The 25,596-nt window shown below is 41.6% G+C and overlaps 1 protein-coding gene across 1 annotated transcript in view; it reads left to right on the top strand.

Annotated features, from left to right (window-relative positions):
- Positions 1-25,596, top strand: part of LOC140193014 (dynein axonemal heavy chain 6-like) — a gene marked incomplete at its 3' end in the record, with an annotated part of 382,778 nt that overhangs the window by 246,991 nt on the left and 110,191 nt on the right. The window contains exons 35-39 of the mRNA XM_072250467.1: positions 4,264-4,516; positions 6,352-6,463; positions 11,979-12,211; positions 14,195-14,311; positions 25,021-25,173. Coding sequence (XP_072106568.1) covers positions 4,264-4,516; positions 6,352-6,463; positions 11,979-12,211; positions 14,195-14,311; positions 25,021-25,173 — 868 coding nt within the window. The remainder of the gene's footprint in view (positions 1-4,263; positions 4,517-6,351; positions 6,464-11,978; positions 12,212-14,194; positions 14,312-25,020; positions 25,174-25,596) is intronic.

Genomic DNA, 25,596 nt, shown 5'->3' with positions numbered 1-25,596 from the left:
TAAATAGGCATTAGAGTGCAGGAATTGCAAAAAGATAACAGACTGGCGCAGCAAGTCGTTGATTTGGTGTTGGTATTGGCTTATCATTGTCATATGTACCGAGATACAGTGAAAGGCTTTTGCCTACTTACTTCAAAGCAGTTCACTCCATGCATAAGTACATCAAGGTCATAAAAGAAATACAGAATGCAGAATATAATGCTGTAGTTACGTAGAAAGTGCAGTGCAGGTAATCATATAAAGTGCAAAGGCCTTGATGAGGTAGACTATCATGAGTTCATCTTTAGAATGTGATAGATCCATCTGATAACAACAGTATATTTTAGCTGTCCTTGAGTCTGATAGTACATCCTCACACAAGAGGAGAGAAGAGAGAATGACTAGGATAGGAGCAGCTCTTGATTATGTTGGCTGCATTTCCAAGTCAGCAGAAGTGTAAACGGAGTCAATGGAGATGAGGTGGTTTGTGTGATGCAGTAGGCAGTGTTCACAACTCTACGATTTCTTGCAGTGTTAGGCAGAACAGTTGCCATACCAAGTTTTAATGCATCTGGTTAAGATACTTTCAGTGGTGCATCTGTAAAAATTGGTCATCAGGGACATACCGATTTCCTTAACCCTCTAAGCAAGTAGAAGCGCTGGTGTACTTTCTTGGCCGTAGTGACAAAGTGACTGGTTCTGGAGAAATTACTGATGATATTTATACACAGGAACTTGAAGCTTTCAACTCAACTCCACCTCAGCACCACTGACACAGTGGCTTATTGGACCATATGGCAAAGTGAGTCCAACTTGGAAATAGGGATGTTTTGCTACAGTTGCACAGTGTGTTGTTGACAAACTGTACAGTGTACAGTGCACAATTCAAGTTCACTTCCATAACTAAGCAGTCAAAGGGAGATTCACCGGGCTAGTTCCTGAATGAGAGATTTCCCTGTGAGAATTGTACGAGGTTCCATTCTGGTGAAGCTGCAACACAGATTACAAATACATGTGCCAAGCAGGGAAAACTGTATATGGGTGAATCCCAAATTGTTATCTGTGTACCATTACTAGAAATCATCGTCATCATCATCAGCTGCCATGCCCAGTTTGAGCTTTGACTGCCATGGCCCACACACTCCTGTTTTGGGTCAAGTGGATTAATTCATTGGTATTCATTTCCAGTTCTCTGGCTGCTGTCTCCATCATCATTTGTCTTTGTCTTTATCTTTTTCTTGCTTTCTTCCCTTCAATCTTTCCCATAATTACTATGCACTCTAACTCCTCTTTCCTAATCACATGACCAATGAAGTTACATTGCCTTTTCATGATCTCATACATTATTTCTCTTTTCGTGTTTGCTCTGTTCATGACATCCTCATTAGATATTCACTTTGTCCATGATATTCTTTGCATCCTCCTCAAAAACCACATCTCTGCTGCTACAATTCATTTCCTCATGTTATTAGATATTGTCCAACATTCTGAGCCATATAACATAACTGGATAAACATAACATTTCGGTACTGTTTGGCCGGTTGTCAAGCCTAGTTCAGTATTGGTCAGTATACTCTTCATTCTCGTAAAGGTGTCTTTTGCCATCCCTATTCTTCTTTTGATGTCCATGTCACACCTGCCATCTGATGTCACCCAGCTTTCTATGTAGCAAAAGTTCTGTACTTGTTTTATGTCTTCCCCATTTATTCTCAGCCTGCAGATAGGATTCTCCTTCTTTTTGGATATCACCATACATTCTGCCTTTTTGCAATTGATAGATATACCCATTTTTGCACTTTCTTCAACAATTATATCAATTAAGTTTTGTAGTTCTTCCTCCGTACTTGCAATTAACACAGTGTCATCTGCATATCTGAAATTATTGATGTTTTCACCACCAACTTTGATTCCCAAGATGTCTCTTATTTTTTGTAATATTGTTTCACTGTACACATTAAATAAATCAGGGGAGAAAACACATCCTTGTCTAATGCCTCTCTTGATCTTTGTAAACTGACTCACTTCTCCAGCTATTCTTACAGCGGCAGTTTGCTCCCAGTACAGATTTCTGATTAGGTGGAGGTCTTTCGAATCTAGATCTAGAGTTTTCTGTAATGTTTCAAATAACTTACTGTGCTTCACTTTATCAAATGCTTTTGTGTAGTCGATAAAACAAACAAACACATCTTTTTGCACTTGAATAGCTCATTCTGATAGTATCCTTAACATCAATATTGTGTTTCTTGTACCTTTGTCTTTCACAAAACCACATTGTTTTTTACCTGTTTCAGCTTGTATCTTACTTTTAGCTCTTGTCATCAAAATTCTTAGAAGTATCTTGGTGATATGACTCATGAAACTTATGGTCCTATGTAATTCACATTCTATTGCTCCAGGTTTCTTAGGAAGAGTGATAAATACTGATTTTTCATCTCTTCTGGTATTATTCCAGTCTCATAAATGTCATTGATTAAATCAGTAAGTTTTTCAATTCCATAATCTTCAAGGGCGATAATTTGTTTTATTACTAATTCATCAGGCCCTGCTGCCTTTCCTTTCTTCATCTTATTTATTACATTACGAACTTCAGATTTTAAAATACTCGGACCTTCAATGTTTTTCTTAATTTCTGTTTTTTCGCCTCGATCATTTTCAAACAATTCCTGAATATATTCAGTCCATCTGTTCATAATCTCATCTTTTTCCATGATAATGGTACCGTCCTTTGCTTCAAACATCCACCTGTAGAACAGAGGAGCTTTTTACCTGTGATACTCTTGATTTGTTGATGTAACCTTTTTGGATTAGTAATAGGGATTCTTTCTATTTACTCACATTCCTGGTTTAACCATTCTTCTTTGGCTTTTTGACATAAGCTTTTAACTTTTTTTTATCTAAGGACTTGTATTCTATAGGATTTCCTTTCTTCCATCTCCTTTCTTCCATTAGATTTTTGATTTCATCTGTCATCCATTTATTCTTTGTGCTTTTTTCTTTTTTAGGAATCACTGAATTTGCTGATTCTACCAAGGCATCCTTTAGAGAGTTAAATTTCATTTCTACATGATTGCTATCATCTTCAACAGATTCCATTTCTAGACTTTGAAATCTATTCCTTACTTCAAATGTAAATTTTTGTCTTAAGTTTTCTTTTTTAATTAATTGCAAGTAGTCAAGGGATTGTTCAGGTTTTTGCTTCTTTAGTTTTTTTAAGTTTTACTTTTACATGACATACTACTGGGTTATGGTCACTATTACAGTCTGCACCTGGATATGTTTTGCATTGATTCACTGATTTTCTAAATCTTTGGTTTACGGGAATAAGGTCAATTTGATTTCTAGTGTTATCACCTGGACTCTTCCAGGTCCACAAGCATCTTGGATGGTTTTAAAGTAGGTATTCATAATGACCTAATTATTCTTCTTGCACCATTCTACCCATTTCTCACCTCTTTCATTTCTTTCCCCTAGTCCAAATTTTCCTATGATATTTCCATCAGCACCTTGTCCACTTTAGCATTTAGATCTCCCTTGACAATAACAATATCTTGAGGTTTGCATCCATTCTTTGCTTGTTCAAGCTCTTCATAGAATTATCCTCATTTGTTCCATCTGTTGTTGGTGCATATATCTGTATATTTGCTAAATCAAATGGTTGCCCTCTGAATCTTACAAGGAGCACTCTATCTGATATTGCCCAATGTCCTAAAATATTTTTTGCCATGTTTTCATCCATAAGAATTCCTACTTCATTAGTATGGGATGTTCCACAAGAATAAATTAGTATTTTATTTCTATTCTGACATGTTCCAACACCTATCCAACGAACTTCGCTAATTCCCATGATGTTAATCTTTAGTCTTTCCATTTCATTTATCACATTGTCCAATCTTCCTGCTTGATATACGGTTCTGTCATTCCAAGTTGCAATAATTTTCTTTTGTGTTACTTGAATTTTATGAGCAGTAGCTTGATGACAGTCAGGGATCCCCTGCTGCCCAGGATCAACCCTACCGAGCGAAGCATCTTCAGGATTGTCTTGAAGATCCTCTTGACGCTGTTGTTGAGTGATACATTTTGTGAGTTTGACCATAGTTTTCTTCGCAAATAGATTCTAGGAAACCTAGTATCTAGCAACGGTGGTTTGCTATTGCCTGCAGTTGGGCGAAATGCTTGAAATACAGTCAGCTAATAAGAAGGAAGAATTCTGTTTGAGAATTGCTTAGTTATGGCCTTGTATTTAATGACATTGTTAAGAATGGCTCTCTGTTATTTTCACAACAGGACCCAGTTGATCTTGGCTGGCAACCTTACGTGAGGACCTGGCTGGCCAAGCTCCCAGAGCAGCTGCCTCAGGGTGGCAGAGAGTGCCTACAGACCCTCTTTGACAAAAGCATGTCAGCGGGCCTACGCTTTGTGAGGAAGTGGCGACAACTGTGCCAGTTCAATGTGCCAGAGCTGGGCATTGTGATGACTCTTTGCCGCATTCTCCAAGCTCTTCTGGACTTCCTGAGCAGGAATGGTGGTTTTGGAGCAGGTTGGTAATCTTCCTCGTGGTGTTTGCGACTATTGAGGCTGCAGTTTTGCACCAGTAGAAAAGCCTCAGTGTAGATGTGCAATCCAGGCAGGAGGATGGATTTACAAGGCTATCAATAATGAACATGGACCCTCAGTGCTAAGATGTGGAGCTTCAGGGCCACACCTTCACAGACACCATGAGTTGTGTGCTGTCGCTGGCGACTGGCAGCATCCACTCCATGATGTCAATAGAGGCAGGCCCCACTTCTCAGCACTGAGCAACTGCTGAGCTCCACCCAACCCAATCAATGCCAACTCTCATGGGGAGTCTCTCCACATTGAACTATGGGCAAATCATTTAGCGCAGAGACAGGGATTCACACCTGGTCCCTAAACAGCAGTAAAGAAGGCAGGAGTTCGCGATAGGTTCATGAACAGCAGTGGGAGTGCAGGTGTACATGCAATATAATGCTCTACAGATTTGAGTATAAAATTCAGAAAGCCCTGTTGCAGCTGTATAAAATTTTGGTTAGGCCACATTTGAGTATTGTTTGAGGTTCCAGTTACCATACTACAGGAAGTGTATGGAAATTGTTGGCGGGGGGGGGGGGAGTGGTGCTCAGACAGGTTTCCCCAGAATGTTGTATAGATTAAAGAGTATTGGCTATAAGGAGACATTGGACAAATTTGAATTGTTTTTTTTCTGGAACACTAGAGACTGAGGGGTGACCTGATAGAACTTTATAAAATTATGATAGGCAGAGTATTTTTTCCCAGGGTAGAAATGTCTAATACAACAGGGCATATTTTTAAGGTGGGAGGGAGAAAGTTTAAAGAGGATGTGAAGGTACGTTTTTTTTACACAGAGGTTGGTAGCTGTCTGGTTTGTGCTCTCAGGGATGGTAGTGGAAGCAGATATGATAGTGACGTTTAAGAAGTGTTTAGACATGCACGTGAATAAACAGGGAATTCTGTGATATGGACCATATGTAGGCAGATGTGATTAATTAGATTAACATCAAGGTCAGCACAGTCATGGTGGGCCGAGGGACCTGTTCCTGTGCTGTATGCTCTATATTCTATAACTCCTTTTAGCACCAAGTCCTGGGAATGCATCCTGACCACTAAGTACATATGCTCTGCCTCTTTTGTCAGCTATGGATGACTAGAAATTATCTTCACTCTGAGTCAGAAGGTTTTGACTTCAAACCCCACTCCAAGTGCATAACCCAAGCTAATGCTCCAATGTAATCCTGCACTACCACAATAATCTCCTTTGCATCATTGTAAAGAAAAGCAGGGGAGTTCTCTCCAGGATCCTGGCCATTATTTATCCCACAGTCAACATCACAAGATGGGGAAATTGCTGAGCACACATTTCTTGTTTTATTTAAACTGCAATGTAAGCTGCACTTCAAAAATGTTGAATAAGCAGTAAAATTATTTTACTACAACCTTTCAAATGTGAAGTAGTATTAGTAGTTGCATATAAAACTCAGCAAAGTCCTGAGATTGTATTCAAATAATAGTGGCAGACCATAAGAGTGATTTAAAGAGGGAACAATACAGAGGCCTCTTTGGTATAGTGGGACAACTCATATCAACTCATGACTGCTCAAAATAGACAGAAGGAGTATTCGACATTTCACTGAGACTATTGAGTCTGTTTGTTGGGAGCATGCTGAAGCCCAGCAAAATATTGGAACAATGCACTATATCTAAAACTAACACTCACCCATCCCAGTAAGCATTCCCAATCCCTGTGGACTGGTCTCTAGATCCCCCGTTGATCTCATCAACTACCTCAGAACTTGGAGGAGTGAAATAAGATACTGAATGTCTTTCTTTCATCAGGTGTTTCTGCTGGCTTTAATGAAGAAGTCAGTGACCCCAAAGGGCTCTCCATGATGATAACCCCTGAGGAAAGTCCAGGTGGACAAGACAATGAGGCCAGCTCTGGATCCGGGTGAGGTTTAACACAGTCCTGGTTTGTCCATCTGATGCAACACCAATCACATGGAGTTGTGTGCGAGTCTCTGGTGTGCAGTGGGTTATTGCCAGACCAAGTCTTAGTAAGTCAGAAGTGGAAGCAGGAGTAAGGTATTCAGCCTCTCATGCCTGCTTTGATATTCAGTGAGATCATGGCTGATCTATTATCTCAGTGGATTATTTGCTTATCTATTATGATATTGAAGAAACATTCAGCCCATTGAATGCATGTCACTATCCAGCAGAGTGTACCCATTATCCACTCATTCTATGTTCACCTCTTTTCCATTGGGAAGAAGCTTGAGAACACATGCCACCAGACTCGATGATAGCCTCCATCACAGTATTAGTAGATTTTTAGATGGACCTCTTGTACAATAAAGATGAATTCTTGATCTCCCAATCTACCTCATTATGGCCCTTATACCTTAGCTGTCTACTTGCACCGCCCTTTCTCTCCATTGGTAACACACCGCACATTGACCACTTTGTTAGGTACTTCCTGTACCTAATAAAGTTCCTGCTGAGTGTATGTCTGTGGTCTTCTGTTGCTGTAGCCCATCCACTTTGAGGTTTAACATGCTTTGCATTCAGAAATGTTTTCTGCACAACACTGTTGTAACACATGGTTGTTTACGTTACTGCCATCTTCCAGTCAGCTTGAACCAGACTGACCATTCTCCTCTGACCTCTCTCATTAACAAGGCATTTTCACCCATAGAACTGCCACTCATTGAATGTTTTTTGTTTTTTGCACCACCCTCTGTAAGCTCTAGAGACCTTTGAGTACGAAAATCCCTGGAGATCAGCAGTTTCTGAGATACTCAAACCACCCCATCTGGCATCAACAATCACTCCACTTGGATCGTATTTCTTTTGCATTCTGATGTTTGTTCTGAGCAACAACTGAGCCTCTTGATTATGTTTTTATGCATTGAGTTGCCACCACATGATTGGCTAATTAGATATTTATATTAACATACATTAGAAAAAGCAGCACACCTGAGGACTGGGAGAAATTCAGAGTCCAGCAGAGGAGGACAAAGGGCTTAATTAGGAAAGGGAAAAAAGATTATGAGAGAACGCTGGCAGGGAACATAAAAACTGACTGCAAAAGCTTTTATAGATATGTGAAAAGAAAAAGATTGGTTAAGACAAATGTAGGTCCCTTACAGTCAGAAACAGGTGAATTGATCATGGGGAACAAGGACGTCGCAGACCAATTGAATAACTACTTTGGTTCTGTCTTCACTAAGGAGGACATAAATAATCTTCCGGAAATAGTAGGGGACTGAGGGTCGAGTGAGATGGAGGAACTGAGGGAAATACATGTTAGTACGGAAGTGGTGTTAGGTAAATTGAAGGGATTGAAGGCAGATAAATCCCCAGGGCCAGATGGTCTGCATCCCAGATTACATAAGGAAGCAGCCCAAGAAATAGTGGATGCATTAGTGAAAATTTTTCAAAACTCTTTAGATTCTGGATTAGTTCCTGAGGATTGGAGGGTGGCTAATGTAACCCCACTTTTTAAAAAAGGAGGGAGAGAGAAACCGGGGAACTATAGACCGGTAAGCCTGACATCAGTGATGGGGAAAATGCTAGAGGCAGTTATCAAAGATGTGATAACAGCACACTTGGAAAGCGGTGAAATCATCGGACAAAGTCAGCATGGAATTGTGAAAGGAAAATCATGTCTGACGAACCTCATAGAATTTTTTGAGGATGTAATTAGTAGAGTGGATAGGGGAGAACCAGTGGATGTGGTATATTTGGATTTTCAAAAGGCTTTTGACAAGGTCCCACACAGGAGATTTGTGTGCAAACTTAAAGCACACGGTATTGGGGGGTATGATATTGATATGGATAGAGAATTGGTTGGCAGACAGGAAGCAAAGAGCGGGAATAAACGGGACCTTTTCAGAATGGCAGGCAGTGACTAGTGGGGTACCACAAGGCCCAGTGCTGGGACCCCAGTTGTTTACAATATATATTAATGACTTAGTCGAGGGAATTAAATGCAGCATCTCCAAGTTTGCGGATGACACGAAGCTGGGCGGCAGTGTTAGCCGTGAGGAGGATACTAAGAGGATGCAGGGTGACTTGGATAGGTTGGGTGAGTGGGCAAATTCATGGCAGATGCAATTTAATGTGGATAAATGTGAGGTTATCCGCTTTGGTGGCAAGAACAGGAAAACAGATTATTAACTGAATGGTGGCCGATTAGGAAAAGGGGAAGTGCAACGAGACCTGGGTGTCATTATACACCAGTCATTGAAAGTGGGCATGTAGGTACAGCAGGCGGTGAAAAAGGCGAATGGTATGCTGGCATTTATAGCGAGAGGATTCGAGTACAGGAGCAGGATGGTACTACTGCAGTTGTACAAGGCCTTGGTGAGACCACACCTAGAGTATTGTGTGCAGTTTTGGTTCCCTAATCTGAGGAAAGACATTCTTGCCATAGAGGGAGTACAAAGAAGGTTCACCAGATTAATTCCTGGGATGGTAGGACTTTCATATGATGAAAGACTGGATCGATTAGGCTTATACTGTCTGGAATTTAGAAGATTGAGGGGAGATCTGATTGAAACATATAAAATTCTAAAGGGATTGGACAGGCTAGATGCAGGAAGATTGTTCCCGATGTTGGGAAAGTCCAGAACGAGGGGTCACAGTTTGAGGTTAAAGGGGAAGCCTTTTAGGACCGAGATGAGGAAAAACTTCTTCACACAGAGAGTGGTGAATCTGTGGAATTCTCTGCCACAGGAAACAGTTGAGGCCAGTTTATTGGCTATATTTAAGAGGGAGTTAGATATGGTCCTTGCGGCTAAAGGGATCAGGGGATATGGAGAAAAGGCAGGTATCGGGTTCTGAGTTGGATGATCAGCCATGATCGTGCTAAATGGCAGTGCAGGCTCGAAGGGCCAAATGGCCTACTCCTGCACCTATTTTCTATGTTTCTATGATTCTATTGATGAGCAGATGCACAGATGTACCTAAAAAAAAAGTAGCCACTCAGTGCATATTTTGCATTTTGATGTTGAGGCAGCAGCTCTATTTTCCAGGCCACTGTCGTCCAGATCTGGCTTCTTCATTACCAACCAGCCTGCCAGTTTTTGTAGTATTGGCATTCTTCTTAACTGTGTCTTTTACATTTGTCCAAATCATTTATGAAAAGCAAGGGGCCTGGTACTCAACTTAAGTTCTCTGAGCTAGCTGGTTTATCTGACCCATGTGAGGTAAACTGTTCAGTAAATGAAATGATTAATTCTTTCAACAATAACTTGACAAATACTTTAAACACAGTGACCCCACTTTGGGTTAAAAAATCACTTAGTAAAATGTTGCCATGGTTAAATAATTCTGTCCTCAAGAAATTATGTAAAGTAGTTGTGAAAAATGGAGGAAAATGGACTAGAAGTCCACTGTGATATTTTCAAGAAAAAACTAGCCTCCATTAACACTCTGATAGGCTCTGCAAGAAAAGCCTATTTTCCAGCATTATAGCAATGATTCAAGAATATTGTTCTCAACTATAAACCGGCTGATGAATCCTGCCACAACATATAATGTCTTCGGTGAAGCTTCTGCCATAAAATGTGAGGAATTCACAATAATTTTATCAACAAAATTGCTTCCATTAGGGAGAGTATTGCTGCAGATACTGGTAACCTCTATAGCCAGACTCATAAAAAGATGGCAACCGTGTCAAAATTTACAAGTATTTCCAATTCTAAACTCTATAAGATTGTTACAAAGAGCAAATAGTTTACTTGCTGTCTAAACCCTGTTCCTATGCCACTTTTTGAGGACGCCTTTTAAAAACTAGTATTTTTAATTCTGTTATTAACATGACTCTTGAAAGTGGAGTTTTTCCAGATGCATTCAAAATTGAGGCTGTCATACCCCTACGTAAAAAGCCAAACTTTGATAGCGAAGGACTAGCTAACTAAAGGCTGATAATCAAATTTTCCCTTCCTGAGCAAGATACTTGAGAAAGTCATTTTCAACCAAATCAACAACTTTCTGAATAAGAACAATATTCTAAAAAAGTTTCAATCAGGTTTTAGAGCAAACCACTGCACAAAGACCACCCTTATCAAAGTTGTCAGTGATTTCAGGCTCAGCACTGATGCTAACAGAGTCTCAGTTCAAATTCTTCAAGATCTAAGTGATGCCTTCAACACAGTTGACCACATATTCTCCTAGATCACCTTGGGAACTAGGTTGGCCTCTCTATTGTGCCCTTAATTGGTTTCACTCACATGCCTTAGAGAGAAAATTTTTTGACTGTCTTGGAGGTCAATTTTCTAAGAGATATGATGTACCTTTTAGTGTTGCCCCTTTCTGTACCTCTCTCGGCAACTGGATTCCCGACTTCCTAACAGGAAGACCACAATCTGTGCAGATTGGTAATAATACCTCCTCCTCACTGACAATCAACACTGGCGAACCTCAGTGGTGTGTGCTTAGACCACTGCTCTACTCTCTCTATACCAATAATTGTGTGGCTAGGCATAGCTCAAATGTCATGATAAATTGCTGATGATACAACCTTTGTTGGCAGAATCTCAGATGGGGATAAGAGGGTGTACAGGAGTGAGATACACCAGCTAGTTGAGTGGTGTCACAGCAACAACCTTGCATTCAACCAAATGTAAGACCTTGGAAGACCAAAGAGCTGATTGTGGATTTCAGAAAGGGTATGATGAGGGAACATGAACCAATCCCCATAGAGGGATCAGAAGTGGAGAGAGTGAGCAATTTCAAGTTCTTGGGTGTCAAGATCTCTGAGGATCTAACCTGGTCCCAACATATCCATGCAGCTATAAAGAAGACAAGACAGCAGCTATATTTCATTAGGAGTTTGAGTAGGTTAGGACTGTCACCTAAAATACTTGAAAACTTCTACAGATGTACCATGGACAGCATTCTAGTATGGGGGAGGGAAACTACCGTACAGGATCGAAAGAAGCTACAGAAAGTTGTAAAATTGTAAAATTAGTCAGTTCCATCTTGGGTATTAGCTTTCTTAGTATCCAAGACACCTTCAAGGAGCATTATCTCAGAAAGGCTGAGATTCTCCAACAGACTAGAGAACACAGCCAAAGTTTGTCCAAGTGACTGAAAATGTGGGATACATCTTATTCATACTTTTAAAGATGTCAAGTCCTCATATATGTCCACACTTTCCATGTTCATCTTTCCTAATACTCCATGCTCTTTGTCCTTAATATCAGTGCCTAGTTGTTCATGTGCAAAGCATTCAGTCAGAGCTTTATACATCCTCTGCCCCTTCACTTAGGTGCGGGTTTAGTCATTAAAGGGTCCCAATCTTCCCTTTTTAATCCTCTTACCCTTCATTTATATATGAAACACATTTGTATTTTCTTTGATTTTTCCTGCTAATAACTTTCCATGTGCTTCCTTTGCCTCCTTAATTTCCTTTTAACTTTTAATAATTGCATGATGTTTGATGTTCCATGGGACTGCAGGCCTGCAAGGTGGTTTTTACAGAAGCAACCAAACCAGCTTCCCTCACTGCTGGCAAAGCTCTACGTCTTTTCCTTTACCTGGGCAGTTGGTGGCTGCTTGAAACACGAGGATGATTGTGAGGAGGATGACCTGGTTGGAGTCAGTGACAGAGTCAAAGAGGACATGGCGATTAAGGTCACGCTGGACTTCAACACTTTTGTCCAAAAGATCTTCGGGGGGAAATCAGAATCCTGTGAGTCTTGATGAAGGGTTTTAATTTGAAATGCCAACCGTTTATTTCCCTCCATAGATGCTGCCTGACCTGCTGAGTTCTTTCAGCCTTTTTTGTGTTACTGCCAATTTCCAGTACCTGCTGTCTTTTGTGTCTCTGAGTTGCTGCTTGTTAGAAGTAATGTTTCTCTGCCACCTCCGACCAAGAAGAAGGGGCAAGAAATCACGGCTGAATATCAAATTAATGACTGGTCCTGCCTTTGAGCAGCTTTCAATCCCTTTCCCACACAGACAACACCAGCTTGTTTCCTCATCTTAGTGAAAACCTGAAACCCTAAATGAACATTGAACTTTCCAACTCAGTTTAAATCCCCCTCTGAGATCTGATTAAATTTATCTCCACATTTAAATTAATATAAATGTATAAAGAATAAATTTATTCTGTCTCTTTGCAGAATAAAAGCAATCATCTAAATATTCAGTTGGTTAGGCTGTATCTATGGAGAGAGATTATTTAATATCTTTTTAAAGTCAAACCATAGAAACCATAGAAACTACAGCACAGAAACAGGCCCTTTGGCCCTTCTTGGCTGTGCTGAACCATTTTCTGCCTAGTTCCACTGACCTGCACACAGACCATATCCCTCCATACACCTCCCATCCATGTATCTGTCCAATTTATTCTTAAATGTTAAAAAAGAACCCGCATTTACCACCTCGTCTGGCAGCTCATTCCATACTCCCACCACTCTTTGTGTGAAGAAGCCCCGCCTAATGTTCCCTTTAAACTTTTCCCCCCCTCACCCTTAACCCATGTCCTCTGGTTTTTTCTCCCCTTGCCTCAGTGGAAAAAGCCTGCTTGCATTCACTCTATCTATACCCATCATAATTTTATGTACCTCTATCAAATCTCCCCTCATTCTTCTACGCTCCAGGGAGTAAAGTCCTAACCTATTCAACCTTTCTCTGTAACTGAGTTTCTCAAGTCCCAGCAACATCCTTGTAAACCTTCTCTGCACTCTTTCAACCTTATTTATATCCTTCCTGTAACTTGGTGACCAAAACTGAACACAATACTCCAGATTCGGCCTCACCAATGCCTTATACAACCTCATCAAAACATTCCAGCTCTTATACTCAATACTTTGATTAATAAAGGCTAATGTACCAAAAGCTCTCTTTACGACCCTATCTACCTGTGACGACACTTTTAGGGAATTTTGTATCTGTGTTCCCAGATCCCTCTGTTCCACTGCACTCCTCAGTGCCTTACCATTAACCCTGTATGTTCTACCTTGGTTTGTCCTTCCAACGTGCAATACCTCACACTTGTCTGTATTAAACTCCATCTGCCATTTTTCAGCCCATTTTTCCAGCTGGTCCAAGTCCTTCTGCAGGCTCTGAAAACCTTCCTCACTGTCTACTACACCTCCAATCTTTGTATCATCAGCAAACTTGCTGATCCAATTTACCACATTATCATCCAGATCATTGACTTTCAAAGTGAAAGTTGAGTTTATTGTCATATGCACAAGTACGTGTATGCACAGGTGTAATGAAAAGCTTGGAGCAGCATCACAGGCACATAACATCATATAAGCAACATTCACAATAAATACTGTAATTTAGACTAATTGTACACACTTTTTACAAGAAAGAAAACAATTACAACAAGAAGAATTCTACTTCATTGCAAAGTGATCAAAGCAGTCATAGTATTTCTGAATTGCAGTGATTAGGATTCTGCCAGCTGGTTCAAGAACAGAATGGTTGAAGGAAAGTAGTTGTTCTTGAACCTGGTGGCGTGGGGCTTCAGGCTCCTGTTCAGTGGTAGTTGTGAGAAGATGGCATAGCCTGAATGTAATGACAGATTTTGCCTTCTTGAGGCAATGCATCCTGCAGATCTACCAGTGGTGGGGAGAGATGTGTAAAAAGTAATAGTGAGGGCTGCAACCACATTGCTTGACGGGAGGAACAATTGATTCTATTGTCATCTTTGTTACAGCGGTTCAGTTTCCTCCTGGGAAGGCCACTGTCTTTGAATACTTTATGGATATGCAAACAGGGAAATATGTAACCTGGGACAAGCTGGTTCCACCCACTCAGACATTAATTTCTAAAGGTAATCAGAATCCAGATTCTTATTTTTTCATGAAAGTACATCTGTGTGTGCTAATTGGAGGTTAATGTGTTGTTGACCAGAACTAACCTGACACGATATAATTATCTTTAGTTTGATTTTATGAACCTTAACTCTACTTACCATCCACTCTCTCCTTGTTCCCACCCACTTTTTGATCTTCTTCATGTTTCCTTGAGTTACAAAAGGAGAATAAGGGATAATCTTGCTGATGAGTACAAAAGGTGTCAGGAGCTTGGAATATACTGATGGGGGATGCAGCGGAAAAAATTTAACTGCAACATTTAAGAAACATTTAGACAAACAGATAACAGGCCAGGAATGAAGGGATATTGACCATGGGCAGGCAAATGGAATTAGTTTAGATTAGTGTCATGGTGGGCACAGACATGGTAGGCCAAAAGGCCTTTTCCAGACTGTGCTGTTCTATGTTATTTGCTCTATGATGCAGCATAAGAATTTCAGAACTGAGGAGAAATTCCTTCACTGAGTTGGTTTTGTACCGCTGGAGTTTTCTGCCACAGAAGGCTATGCAGGCCAAAACACTTAGTATATTTAAGGAGGAAGTGGATAGATTTCTAGACAAAAATGCATCATGCGATCAATATCAATGGGTATTTTGATGGTTGGATGGATATGCTGGTCCAAAGGGCTGTTTCTGACAATACATGCTACAGTTCGAATACAGAGAGACATGAAAGTATGTAGGACTGTGAACCCTGAGAACATTCTCTCAGGGTCATATCAGAGACATTGCATTACTGTAAGGCAATTTCTTCGTTTTTGACCACCCAGGCTTGTCCACCTCCTCCGCCATCTACCAAAATGGTTTTGATGCTGTCAATTTGATCAATACTTGTATTCCTTCACTCTGAATCTTTTGTCCTCCACAGCCCACTTCTGACCCTGACCCTGATTATCTCCTGGTGTGGTTCCTTATTCACTGGATGCATACTGTTATCATTACCATCATGCTCAGTTTCATTTACTAAAATAGCTCTCAGCTCAGAACCATTGGACAGGGATTTCGCAAGCTAAACCACCCTTCAATTACTCAATCCTAGTTGCCCTCGAGGAAGTAATGGTGAGCTGCCTTCTTGAACCACTGCAGGGGTGAGACTACTGACAATGCCATTAAGGAGAGGGTTCCTGGATTTTGAAAGAATGGCAATATGTTTCCAGCCATGTTCAGTCAAAAGTCCTGTGCAGTTGATGCATCACCACCTTATCCTAAGATCTTCATCTTCACAGAAACCAATTGTGAATGGAGTGAATTCCATTCACTCCAGTTAATATGAAGAAACCACTGAGAGCACAAAGCACTGCAAAGGCTGTGGGAGCAGACAACATCCCAGCTGCAGTGCTGGAGACCTGAGCTCCAGAACTAGCTCAATCCTCACCAGGTAGATGGATAGGACTGGCTTAGAGAGATGTGGCTCAAATGCCGGTGATTGGGACTCGCTCATATAGTATAGGCAAGTTGGTTAACATGGAGGAGTTGGGCTGAAAGGGCCAATTTAACACCAAATAACTCTGACTCAATGACCATTGTCATCCTCTAGACAAAGTGAAAAAAATCCCAGCTGTATCTTGTCCACAATAGCTAAAAGGTGTAGATTTATGATGGTTGCAGTTTGTGGGTCTGGGACTGCCTGAGTGGTGGAGGCAGAAATCATGAACACATTTGAAACAAGTTCTGGCAACCAGTTAACATGCAATAGTGTGTAGAGCTGCAAACCTAGACCTCGGAAGCGGGAACATCCTAAATAAATCTCAATTAATTGACAGAAAGAGTGCACCAAATGGCCTCTTTCATTGCCACCATTTTCTATTGTTTCATGAACAAGCTCAAATCTCAAAATCTGCTCACTCTTCCTGATTGTATTGGTCCATAGTGTGCAGACTACCTGTGGTCCCTTTGTATGTTTCTTTCTTAAACTCATAGGCAGGTTGTTATAGCTTTGAATTGCTCTTGTCCAATCTCCAACAACTCATTAAAGAAACACACACAAAATGCTGGAGGAACTCAGCAGGTCAAGCAGATGTTGGCCTGCTGAGTTCCTCCAGCATTCTTTGTGTGTTGCTTGGATTTCCAGAACCTGCAGATTTTCTTGTCTTTGGGCTCGTTAAAGAATTAGATTTAACAAGGAGTAATTACTCCAGTAATACTATTTCCAAGGTGGCAGGAGGATGGGAACCGGGGTAATTGTGCTGAAGATGAGGTAGTTGCTTTACAAACAGAAGCAATGTGTGGTGAGATTCTTAGCAAGGAAAGGCTGACGATAGGGCAAAATTGCAGTCAAAAGGTTGAGTTGCAGCATAAAGGATGGACAAAATCAAAACAAGTGAATACAGAACTGAAGCTGTTATATTTGAATGTGTGCAGTTTATGGATCAAGATAGATGAACTTGGAGCACACTTACAGATTGGCAGGTATGAATGACATTGTGGGCATCACTGAATCATGGCTGAAAAAAGATTATAGCTGGCAGCTTAATATCCAAGGATACAGATTGTATTGGAAGGACAGGCAGGAAGGTAGAGGGTGTGGTATTGCTTTGTTGGTAAAAATGAAATCAATTCATTAGAAAGAGGTGACGTAGTGTCGGAAGGTGATGAAACATTGTGCATACAGCTAAGGAACTGCAAGGATAAAAAGACCCTGATGGGAGTTAAATGCAGGTTCCCAAGCAGTTAGAACTTTGTCTACAAATTAAAAAGGGAGATAGCAAATGCATGCCAAAGGGGCAATGTTACAATAGTCATTGGGGATTTCAATATGCAGGTAGGTTAGGAAAATCAGGTTGGCGCTGAATTCCAAGAGCAGGAATTTCTAGAGTACCTACAAGATGACCTTTTAGAGCAGCTCATGGTTGAGCCCACTAGGGGATCAGCTATTCTGGATTTGGTGTTGTGCAATAAACCAGAATTGATCAGAGAGCTCGAGGTAAAAGAGCCATTAGAGGCAAGTGATCATAATATGATCAAATTCACCCTGAAATTTGAGAAGGAGAAGCTAAAGTCAGATGTATCAGTATTACAGTGGAGGAAAGGGAATTATAGAGGCATGACAGAGGAGTTAGCCAGATTTGATTGGAAAATAACACTGGCGGGAATGACGGCAGAGAGGCAATGGTTGGAAGCAATTCAGAAGGCACAAGATATATACATCCCAAACAGGAAGAAGCATTCTAAAGGAAAGATGACACAACTGTAGCTAACAAGAGAAGTCAAAACCAATGTAAAAACCAAAGAAAGTACATATAATAGAGCAAAACTTAGTGGGAAGTTAGAGGATTGGGAAGCTTTCAAATACCAACAGAAGACAACCGGAAAAGTCATTAAGAAGTTAAAGATAGAATGCATAGATACTGTCTGACCTGCTGAGTTCCTCCAGCATTTTGTGTGCGTTGATCAGATTTCCAGCATCTGCAGATTTTCTTTCTTTGTCACTTGGGTGCTTTGTTTTCCAGAAAGACAATGGCCCCAAGATCAAGCCAAAGCCACATAGGAATGGTTAAAAACAACAAGGTTAAGTAATGTCCTGGAGTGACCAAGTCGGAGTCCAGACCTCAATCCAATTGAGAATTTGAGGCTGGATTTGAAAAGGGCTATTCACTCACGATTCCCATGCAATCTGACAGAGGTCGAGCAGTTTTGTAAAGAAGAATGGAGAAAAATTGCAGTGTCCAGATGCGCAAAGCTGATAGAGACATTTCCACTCAGACTCAAGGCTGTAATTGCTGCCAAAGGTGCATCTATTGAATACTGATTTGAAGGGGATGAAAACTTATGCAATCAATTATTTTGTGTTTAATAGTTGTAATAAATTTAGACCAATTTGTAGAAATTTGTTTTCACTTTGACATGGAAGTGTCGTTTCTCTTCATCAGTGTAAAAAACACAAATTAAATCTACTTCGATGCAATGTTGTAAAACATTAAAACTTTGAAACCTACAGGGGGTGGAGGGATGACTACTTTTTATAGGCACTGAGGCACTGTGTGTGTGTGTGTGTATATATATTTATGTATATATATGTGTGTGTATGTCTGTGGGTGTGTATATATATGTTTGTGTGTATATATGTGTGCGTGTGTGTATATATGTGTGTGTGTATATGTGAGTGTGTCTTCATGGCTATCCCTCGAGGTCGAGGATTATGGTCTTCGTTCCATACAGAGCGAAGACGCCTGTGCATGTATTTGTTTAATGTGTACTTGATGTTGCACTCCAAGAACCACACGATACTTCACAAATCAACCAACTGATTCCAATGGCATGGAAACCACGACGATTGGAGCTGATGGATTTATTGCAGCCTTCATCTGCCTTCACAGCCATTGAGTTCGAAGTAACTTCGTCCGTCTGTTCCACCGTTGAGGTCTTGGTTGGATTGTTCTTTGTCAGGGACCTCACCCTTGACCTTACCGCCGTGGGTGACCCTGCCAGGAGCATAGCTCCAGACAGCATCGCTCTCGGGATCTCAGGACCACACAAGCTTCTCCACCGCGACAAGGTGACAATCCACAGAGAAGGTGAGTGTGTATATATGTGTGTGTTTGTGTATAAATATATATGTGTGTATATGTGAGTGTATATATATGTGTTTGTGTGTATACGTATGTGTGTGTGTGTATATATATATATATATATATATATATATATATATATATGTATATGTGTGTGTGTGTGTGTGTGTATATATATGTCTGTGGGTGTGTGTTCAGATCAGTTTCCATTTATTGTCATTTAGAAATGCATGCATTAAAAATGATACAATGTTCCTCCAGAATGATATCACAAGAAAACACAGGACAAACCAAGACTAAAACTGACAAAACCACATAATTATAACATATAGTTACAACAGTGCAAAGCAATACCATAACTTGATAAAGAGCAGACCATGGGCATGGTAAAAAAAAGGCTCAAAGTCCCAATAGACTCATCGTCCCACGCAGGCGGCAGAAGGGAGGAACTCTCCCCGCCATGAACCTCCAAGCACAGCCAACTTGCTGTTGCAGCACCATTGGAAGCACCCGACCGCAGCAGACTGTGAGTCGGTCTGAAAACTTCGAGCCTCCGACCAGCCCCTCTGACATAGCCTCTCTGAGCAACATCCTCTACCGAGCGCTTCGACCCCGCCCCGGCCGCCAAGCAACAAGCAAAGCCGAGGACTCAGGGCCTTCTCCTCCGGAGATTCTGGATCATACAGTAGCAGCAGCTGCGAAGAAGGCATTTCAGAAATTTCACCAGATGTTCCTCCGTGCTCTCACGTCCATCTCCATCAAATCAGGATTGTGCACGGCACCCTACTTGACAAATAACAGACATCACCACTGGAGTGGCCGCTGTGAGCTGCGTCACGCTGCCATCTTCCCGCTGTGTGTGTGTGTTGTATGTATATGTATATCCGTGTGTGTGTGTATGTATGTCCATGTGTATACATGTGTGTATGTATGTGTGTGTGTATATATATATGTATGAGCATATGTGTGTATATATCTGCATGTATATGTATGTGTGTATATAAATATGTGTATATATGTGTGTATATGTACTGTATATGTGTGTGTATATATGTGTTGTGTATATGTATGCATGTGTATATATATGTGTGTGTGTATGTGTTTGTATATGTATGTTCATGTGTGTGTTTGTGTGTATATGTATGTCTGTGTGTATATGTGTGTGTGTATATATATATATATATAGACACACACACACACACACACACACACACACACACTCTCTCTCTCTCTCTCTCTCTCTCTCTCTCTCTCTCTCTCTCTCACACTCACTCACACACACTCTCTCTCAGTCCATTTTAATTCTTTTGTTGCCACAACTGCACTGTGCTGCCTTGGTGCGGCGGCTCGGATGCCTCTCCGGCAGCTGAAAAGCAAGCAACCCCGCAGCTTGAGTCCTGAGTCCGCTGAGTGCGGCTATAACATCTGCAGCTGGCTACAACACAGCTTGTCTCCTGCCAAGCAAAATCCTGGGTGGGCAGTTCCGACTCCTTTCTGGACACTGCACCATATCAGCCCCAGTGAAGCACAGTGGCTTCGTCCCTCACCCTGAGCGGCTACAAACAGGTGACACCATGGCTTCAGGCAGTTCCCCTGCATCCGCCCCTGCTCACGTCCAATGAATCAGTGAATCAAACCTGCTGCGTACCAAATTAACAATGTCCAAAGGGGTCTTGCGATCACGAGAAAAGCAACCATGGTGGCCACTCGCTAATTGACTGTCAGCCTCCATGGACTCAGGCAGCAGCACGTTGCACAGCTCTTTCATTATCTCCACCAGCAAGCAGCTCACTGATGGTGTAGACCTACAGTACTTAACATACAACAGGATCTTGCAGTCATTAGATGTATGTTTAAGTGGAACAGTAGCACCTTTTGTTAACCCCATAGAAGCCCCTGCGACCAGCCGCACTGCCGCCTTGCTTGCAATAGTCTTAATACGTTCTCTCAGTGCACCTATTGCAATGTGTTTAACCAGGAGCGTGGATGTCTTCCAGACTTCCCACATCCCACACAGAGTACAAAACACTGCCCCTGGAGCCATTCTCACTCAACTACTATGCACTAATAGATGAGGAATGAACAAGTACGGACAGAGAGTGAGAGAGGGAGAGAGAGAGGAAAAGAAACATTACTGGGTACTTTACCCCACCCAAACCTGGTCTCGCCACAGCCCCTCAAAACACTGGCAACTCCAAAAGAATAGCTCAAACACGAGGAATTCTGCAGATGCTGGAAATTCAAGCAACACACATCAAAGTTGCTGGTGAACGCAGCAGGCCAGGCAGCATCTCTAGGAAGAGGTGCAGTCAACGTTTCAGGCTGAGACCCTTCGTCAGGACTAACTGAAGGAAGAGTTAGTAAGAGATTTGAAAGTGGGAGGGGGAGGGGGAGATCCAAAATGATAAGAGATGACAGGAGGGGGAGGGATGGAGCCAAGAGCTGGACAGGTGATTGGCAAAGGGAATATGAGAGGATCATGGGACAGGAGGTCCGGGGAGAAAGACAAGGGGCGGGGGGACCAGAGGATGGGCAAGGGGTAGAGTCAGAGGGACAGAGGGAGAAAAAGGAGAGTGAGAGAAAGAATGTGTGTATAAAAATAAATAACGGATGGGGTACGAGGGGGAGGTGGGGCATTAGCGGAAGTTAGAGAAGTCGATGTTCATGCCATCGGGTTGGAGGCTACCCAGACGGAATATAAGGTGTTGTTCCGCCAACCTGAGTGTGGCTTCATCTTTACAGTAGAGGAGGCCGTGGATAGACATGTCAGAATGGGAATGGGATGTGGAATTAAAATGTGTGGCCACTGAGAGATGATCCTCTCATACCCCTTTTGCCAATCACCTGTCCAGCTCTTGGCTCCATCCCTCCCCTTCCTGTCTTCTCCCATCATTTTGGATCTCCCCCTCCCCCTCCCACTTTCAAATCTCTTACTAGCTCTTTCTTCAGTTAGTCCTGACGAAGGGTCTCGGCCTGAAACGTCGACTGTACCTCTTCCGAGAGATGCTGCCTGGCCTGCTGCATTCACCAGCAACTTTGATGTGTGTTGCCAAAAGAATAGCTACTCCGTTTGTACTTGAATTATTTTTATTGGCCCTTTCTAATGAAGCGCTCTTGCTGATTTGTCTCTCCTCAAATCAGAGAAAATGTCGCAAAACTCTGCCTTTGAAATCTTGATCACCCTTCTGATTAAAAGGTAGCACTTTTTACACAGCCTGGATGTGGACTGTCCAGCCCTTTTGTAAGAAGCAGGGCATGCTCTCTTTTCGCTGCTGCCATCAGAAAGAAGGTATAGGAGTTTCAGGACTCACTCCGCCAAGTTCAGAAACAGTTGTTACCCCTCAATCATCAGGCTCTTGAACCAGTGGGGATAGCTTCACTCAATTTCACTCACCCCATTGCAGACTTTGGACACAATTTCAAGGATATTTCACCTAATTTTCTTGATATTTATTGCTTATTTATTTATTATTATTATTTCTCTTTCAGATGGCACAGTTTGTTGTCCTTTGCACATTGGTTGTTTGTCTGTCCTATTGGATCAGTCCTTAGTTGATTCAATTGTGTTTCTAGATTTACGTTTTATGCCCACAAAAAAAAGAATCTCAGAGCTGCATATGATGGCATAAATGTACTTTGATAATAAATTTACTTTGAACTTTCAATTTTGAACAAAGATTGACGGTCAATATGCAAAAGAAAACAAACTGTGCAATTACAAAAAAAACACTCCTTTTAATGTGCTCAGTGGTGGGGCGGACATTTCTTGTAATAGACTCTGTTGTATCCACCACTTTTTGTCAGCTTTTCCATTCTTGGTCATTGGTGTTTCCATACCAGGCCACTATGTAACCAGTCAGGATACTCCCCGACTGTGGATCTAGAGAAATTTGTCAATGGTTTAGATGACATGCAAACTTCTAAGAAAGTAGAGGTGCTGCCGTGCCTTCTTTGTAAAGGCACTTGCATGCTGATTCCAGGACAGATCCTCTGAAATGATAATGCCAAGGAACTTAAAGTTACAAACCCTCTCCACCTCCAATCTACTCATGTGAACTGGCTCATGGACCCTCGGTTTCTTCCTCCTGAAGTTAATAATCAGCTCATTGGTTTTGCTGACATTGAGTTAGAGGCGGTTGTTGTGGCAACGTTCAACCAACTTCTCCCTCCTTCTACAATTTCCTGCAGACTTCAGTCATCTCCAGCTGTCTGGAACCCAGTTCCTGAATTCACTCCCCAAGATTATCTTTCACTATGTTTTTCACAAACCACTTATTTAACCAGGAACTTGATCCATAACTTTAATATCTTATATATCTTGAAATGAAATTATTTTTGACAATGTTACTGTGATCCATTATGACACCATGCACAATGAAAGAAATGTGTTGTGATTTAAAGCTGCTGTTGCACCATTGTACAGGAAGTTTTACCCAAGACTGTGTAGTAGGAACTGATACTGGGAGAGCAATAAGTGCTGAGGGGCATGTGGTAATATGACAACCACCATACAACCAGCTGCTCTGTGTGTGTTAGTTTTCCAGGGGGTGTTCTGTAGGAAGTGATGATCTATTTGACCCATTGCCCTTTGGCACAATTTTGCCAGAGTGATGCTCTTGTTTATGGAAATAACTTTGCCAGTTCTGCCCTGTTCAGTTCGCTGCTCAGCTCTGTGCTGAACTGAGGCTGCGGATGCCTGGCTTTGTGTCTTTTGTAAAACTTCAATTCTGAAGCTGTTTGCTTGCTTTTGTTGTTTGCATGATGTGTTTTCTTGTCTCTGCGCATTGGGTGCTTGACAGTTTTTTTAAATGGGTTCTTTTGAAGATTCTTTGAAGATATAACAAGTGCAGTGGATAGACGAGAACAGATGGCATTTGATAAAGTGCCACGTAAAAGACTTATCCATAAGATAAGGATGCATAGAGTTGGAGGTGATGTATTAGCCTAGATAGAGGATTGGTTAGCTAACAGAAAGCAGAGGGTGAGATGTATGTGTGTTACTCTGGTTGGTGAGTAACCAATCAGTGGTGAGCAGTGTATTGCAGGGGTTGGTGCTGGGCCTACAACTGTTACGAAATACGTTGACGATCTGGAAAAGGGGACCGAGTGTAGTGTATCTAAACTTGCTGATGATACTAAATTGAGTGAGAAAGCAAATTGTGCAGAAGATACGAAGAGTCTGCAGAGAGATATAGATAGGTTAAGTGAGTGGGTAAGGGCCTGGCAGATGAAGTTGAATGTTCATAAACGTGAGGTCATCCACTTTGGAAGGAAAAATGAAAGAGCAGGTCATTATTTAAATGGTAGAAGATTGCAGCATGCTGCTGTGCAGAGGGACCTGGGAGTGCTTGTGCATGAATCACAAAAGGTTGGTTTGCATGTGCAGTAAACTATCAAGAAGGCAAATGGAACGTTGGCCTTCATTGCTAGAGGGATTGAATTTGAGAGCAGGGAGGTTATACTGCAACTGTACAGGTGAGGCCGCACCTGGAGTACTGTGTGCAGTTCTGGTCTCCTTACTTGAGGAAGGATATTCTTGCTTTGGAGGCGGTGCAGAGGAGGTTAACCAGGTTGATTCCAGAGATGAGGGGGTTAGACTATGAGGAGAGATTGAATCGCCTGGGATGGTACTTGCTGGAATTCAGAAGAATGAGGGAGATCTTATAGAAACATATAAAATTATGAAAGGAATAGATAAGATAGATGCAGGAAATTTGTTTCCACTGGTAGGTGAGACTAGAACCAGGGGACATAGACTGAAGATTTGGGGGGAGTAGATTTAGGACGAAGATGAGGAGGAACTGCTTTTCCCAGAGAGTGGTGAACCTGTGGAATTCTCTGCCCAATGAAGCAGTGGAGGCTACCTCAGTAAATATAGTTAAGACATGGTTGGATAGATCTTTGCATAGTAGGGGAAATAAGGGTTCTGGGGAAAAGGCTGGTAGGTGAAGATGTGTCCATGGCCAGATCAGCCATGATCTTATTAAATGGTGGAGCAGGCTCGATGGGCCGGATGGCCTACTCCTGCTCCTATTTCTTATGTTCTTATGTAACATTTCATGCCATTAACTTTATGAATCAGAAAAAGTGGTTGAATTTATTACTGATTTTTTCTGAACTGACACATGATTAATTCTTGATCATTTTGTTATTAACAGGGGCCCATTTAGCAAGTCTTGCTGAGCCAATTATTCCTGAACCTCCCAGATCAAAGCCAACTATTCAAGGTCTTGTGCATACAGTAGACACTGTGCGATATTCTTTCCTCATCAGCCTGCTGTTGCTCAATAATTGCCCCGTGCTGCTAACAGGTAATGATACATTAGTTAAATGAATGGCCTCAAAGTCCTTCGAGGTTTCATTAATGTTGCTGCAAATACCACCACTCAGACTGAACTGAAGCAGCAGCTTGAAAAGTCATGCCTTGTGATACAGTCAGTTCTTAAAAATTCACTCACGCTCGCTAACACTGCACTGCTTCCCTTTTAAAAGCAACTAGACAACGGGGTGACCCATTGGGTCACCCTTTGAGAGAAGGGTAGTACAGTCTGATGTGACCAGAATAAACATTAAATTTTCCTGAATGCTATTGGTATCGCTTTGCTTTGGAAACTGAAGTAGAAAACCTCAGTTTATTAAAGAAGAACGACAGGTAGCAAAGCAAATATAGCTGTTCCTCATTTAATGAAGGACACTTTTGATGGCATCATTTCTGGTTTATCTGCCACCCTTGT

This window comes from Mobula birostris, unplaced genomic scaffold (genome assembly GCF_030028105.1).
Source record: "Mobula birostris isolate sMobBir1 unplaced genomic scaffold, sMobBir1.hap1 scaffold_348, whole genome shotgun sequence".
NCBI lineage: Eukaryota > Metazoa > Chordata > Chondrichthyes > Myliobatiformes > Myliobatidae > Mobula > Mobula birostris.
Note: the sequence above shows the minus strand (reverse complement) of the source record. Positions and strands in the feature narration are given on the sequence as shown.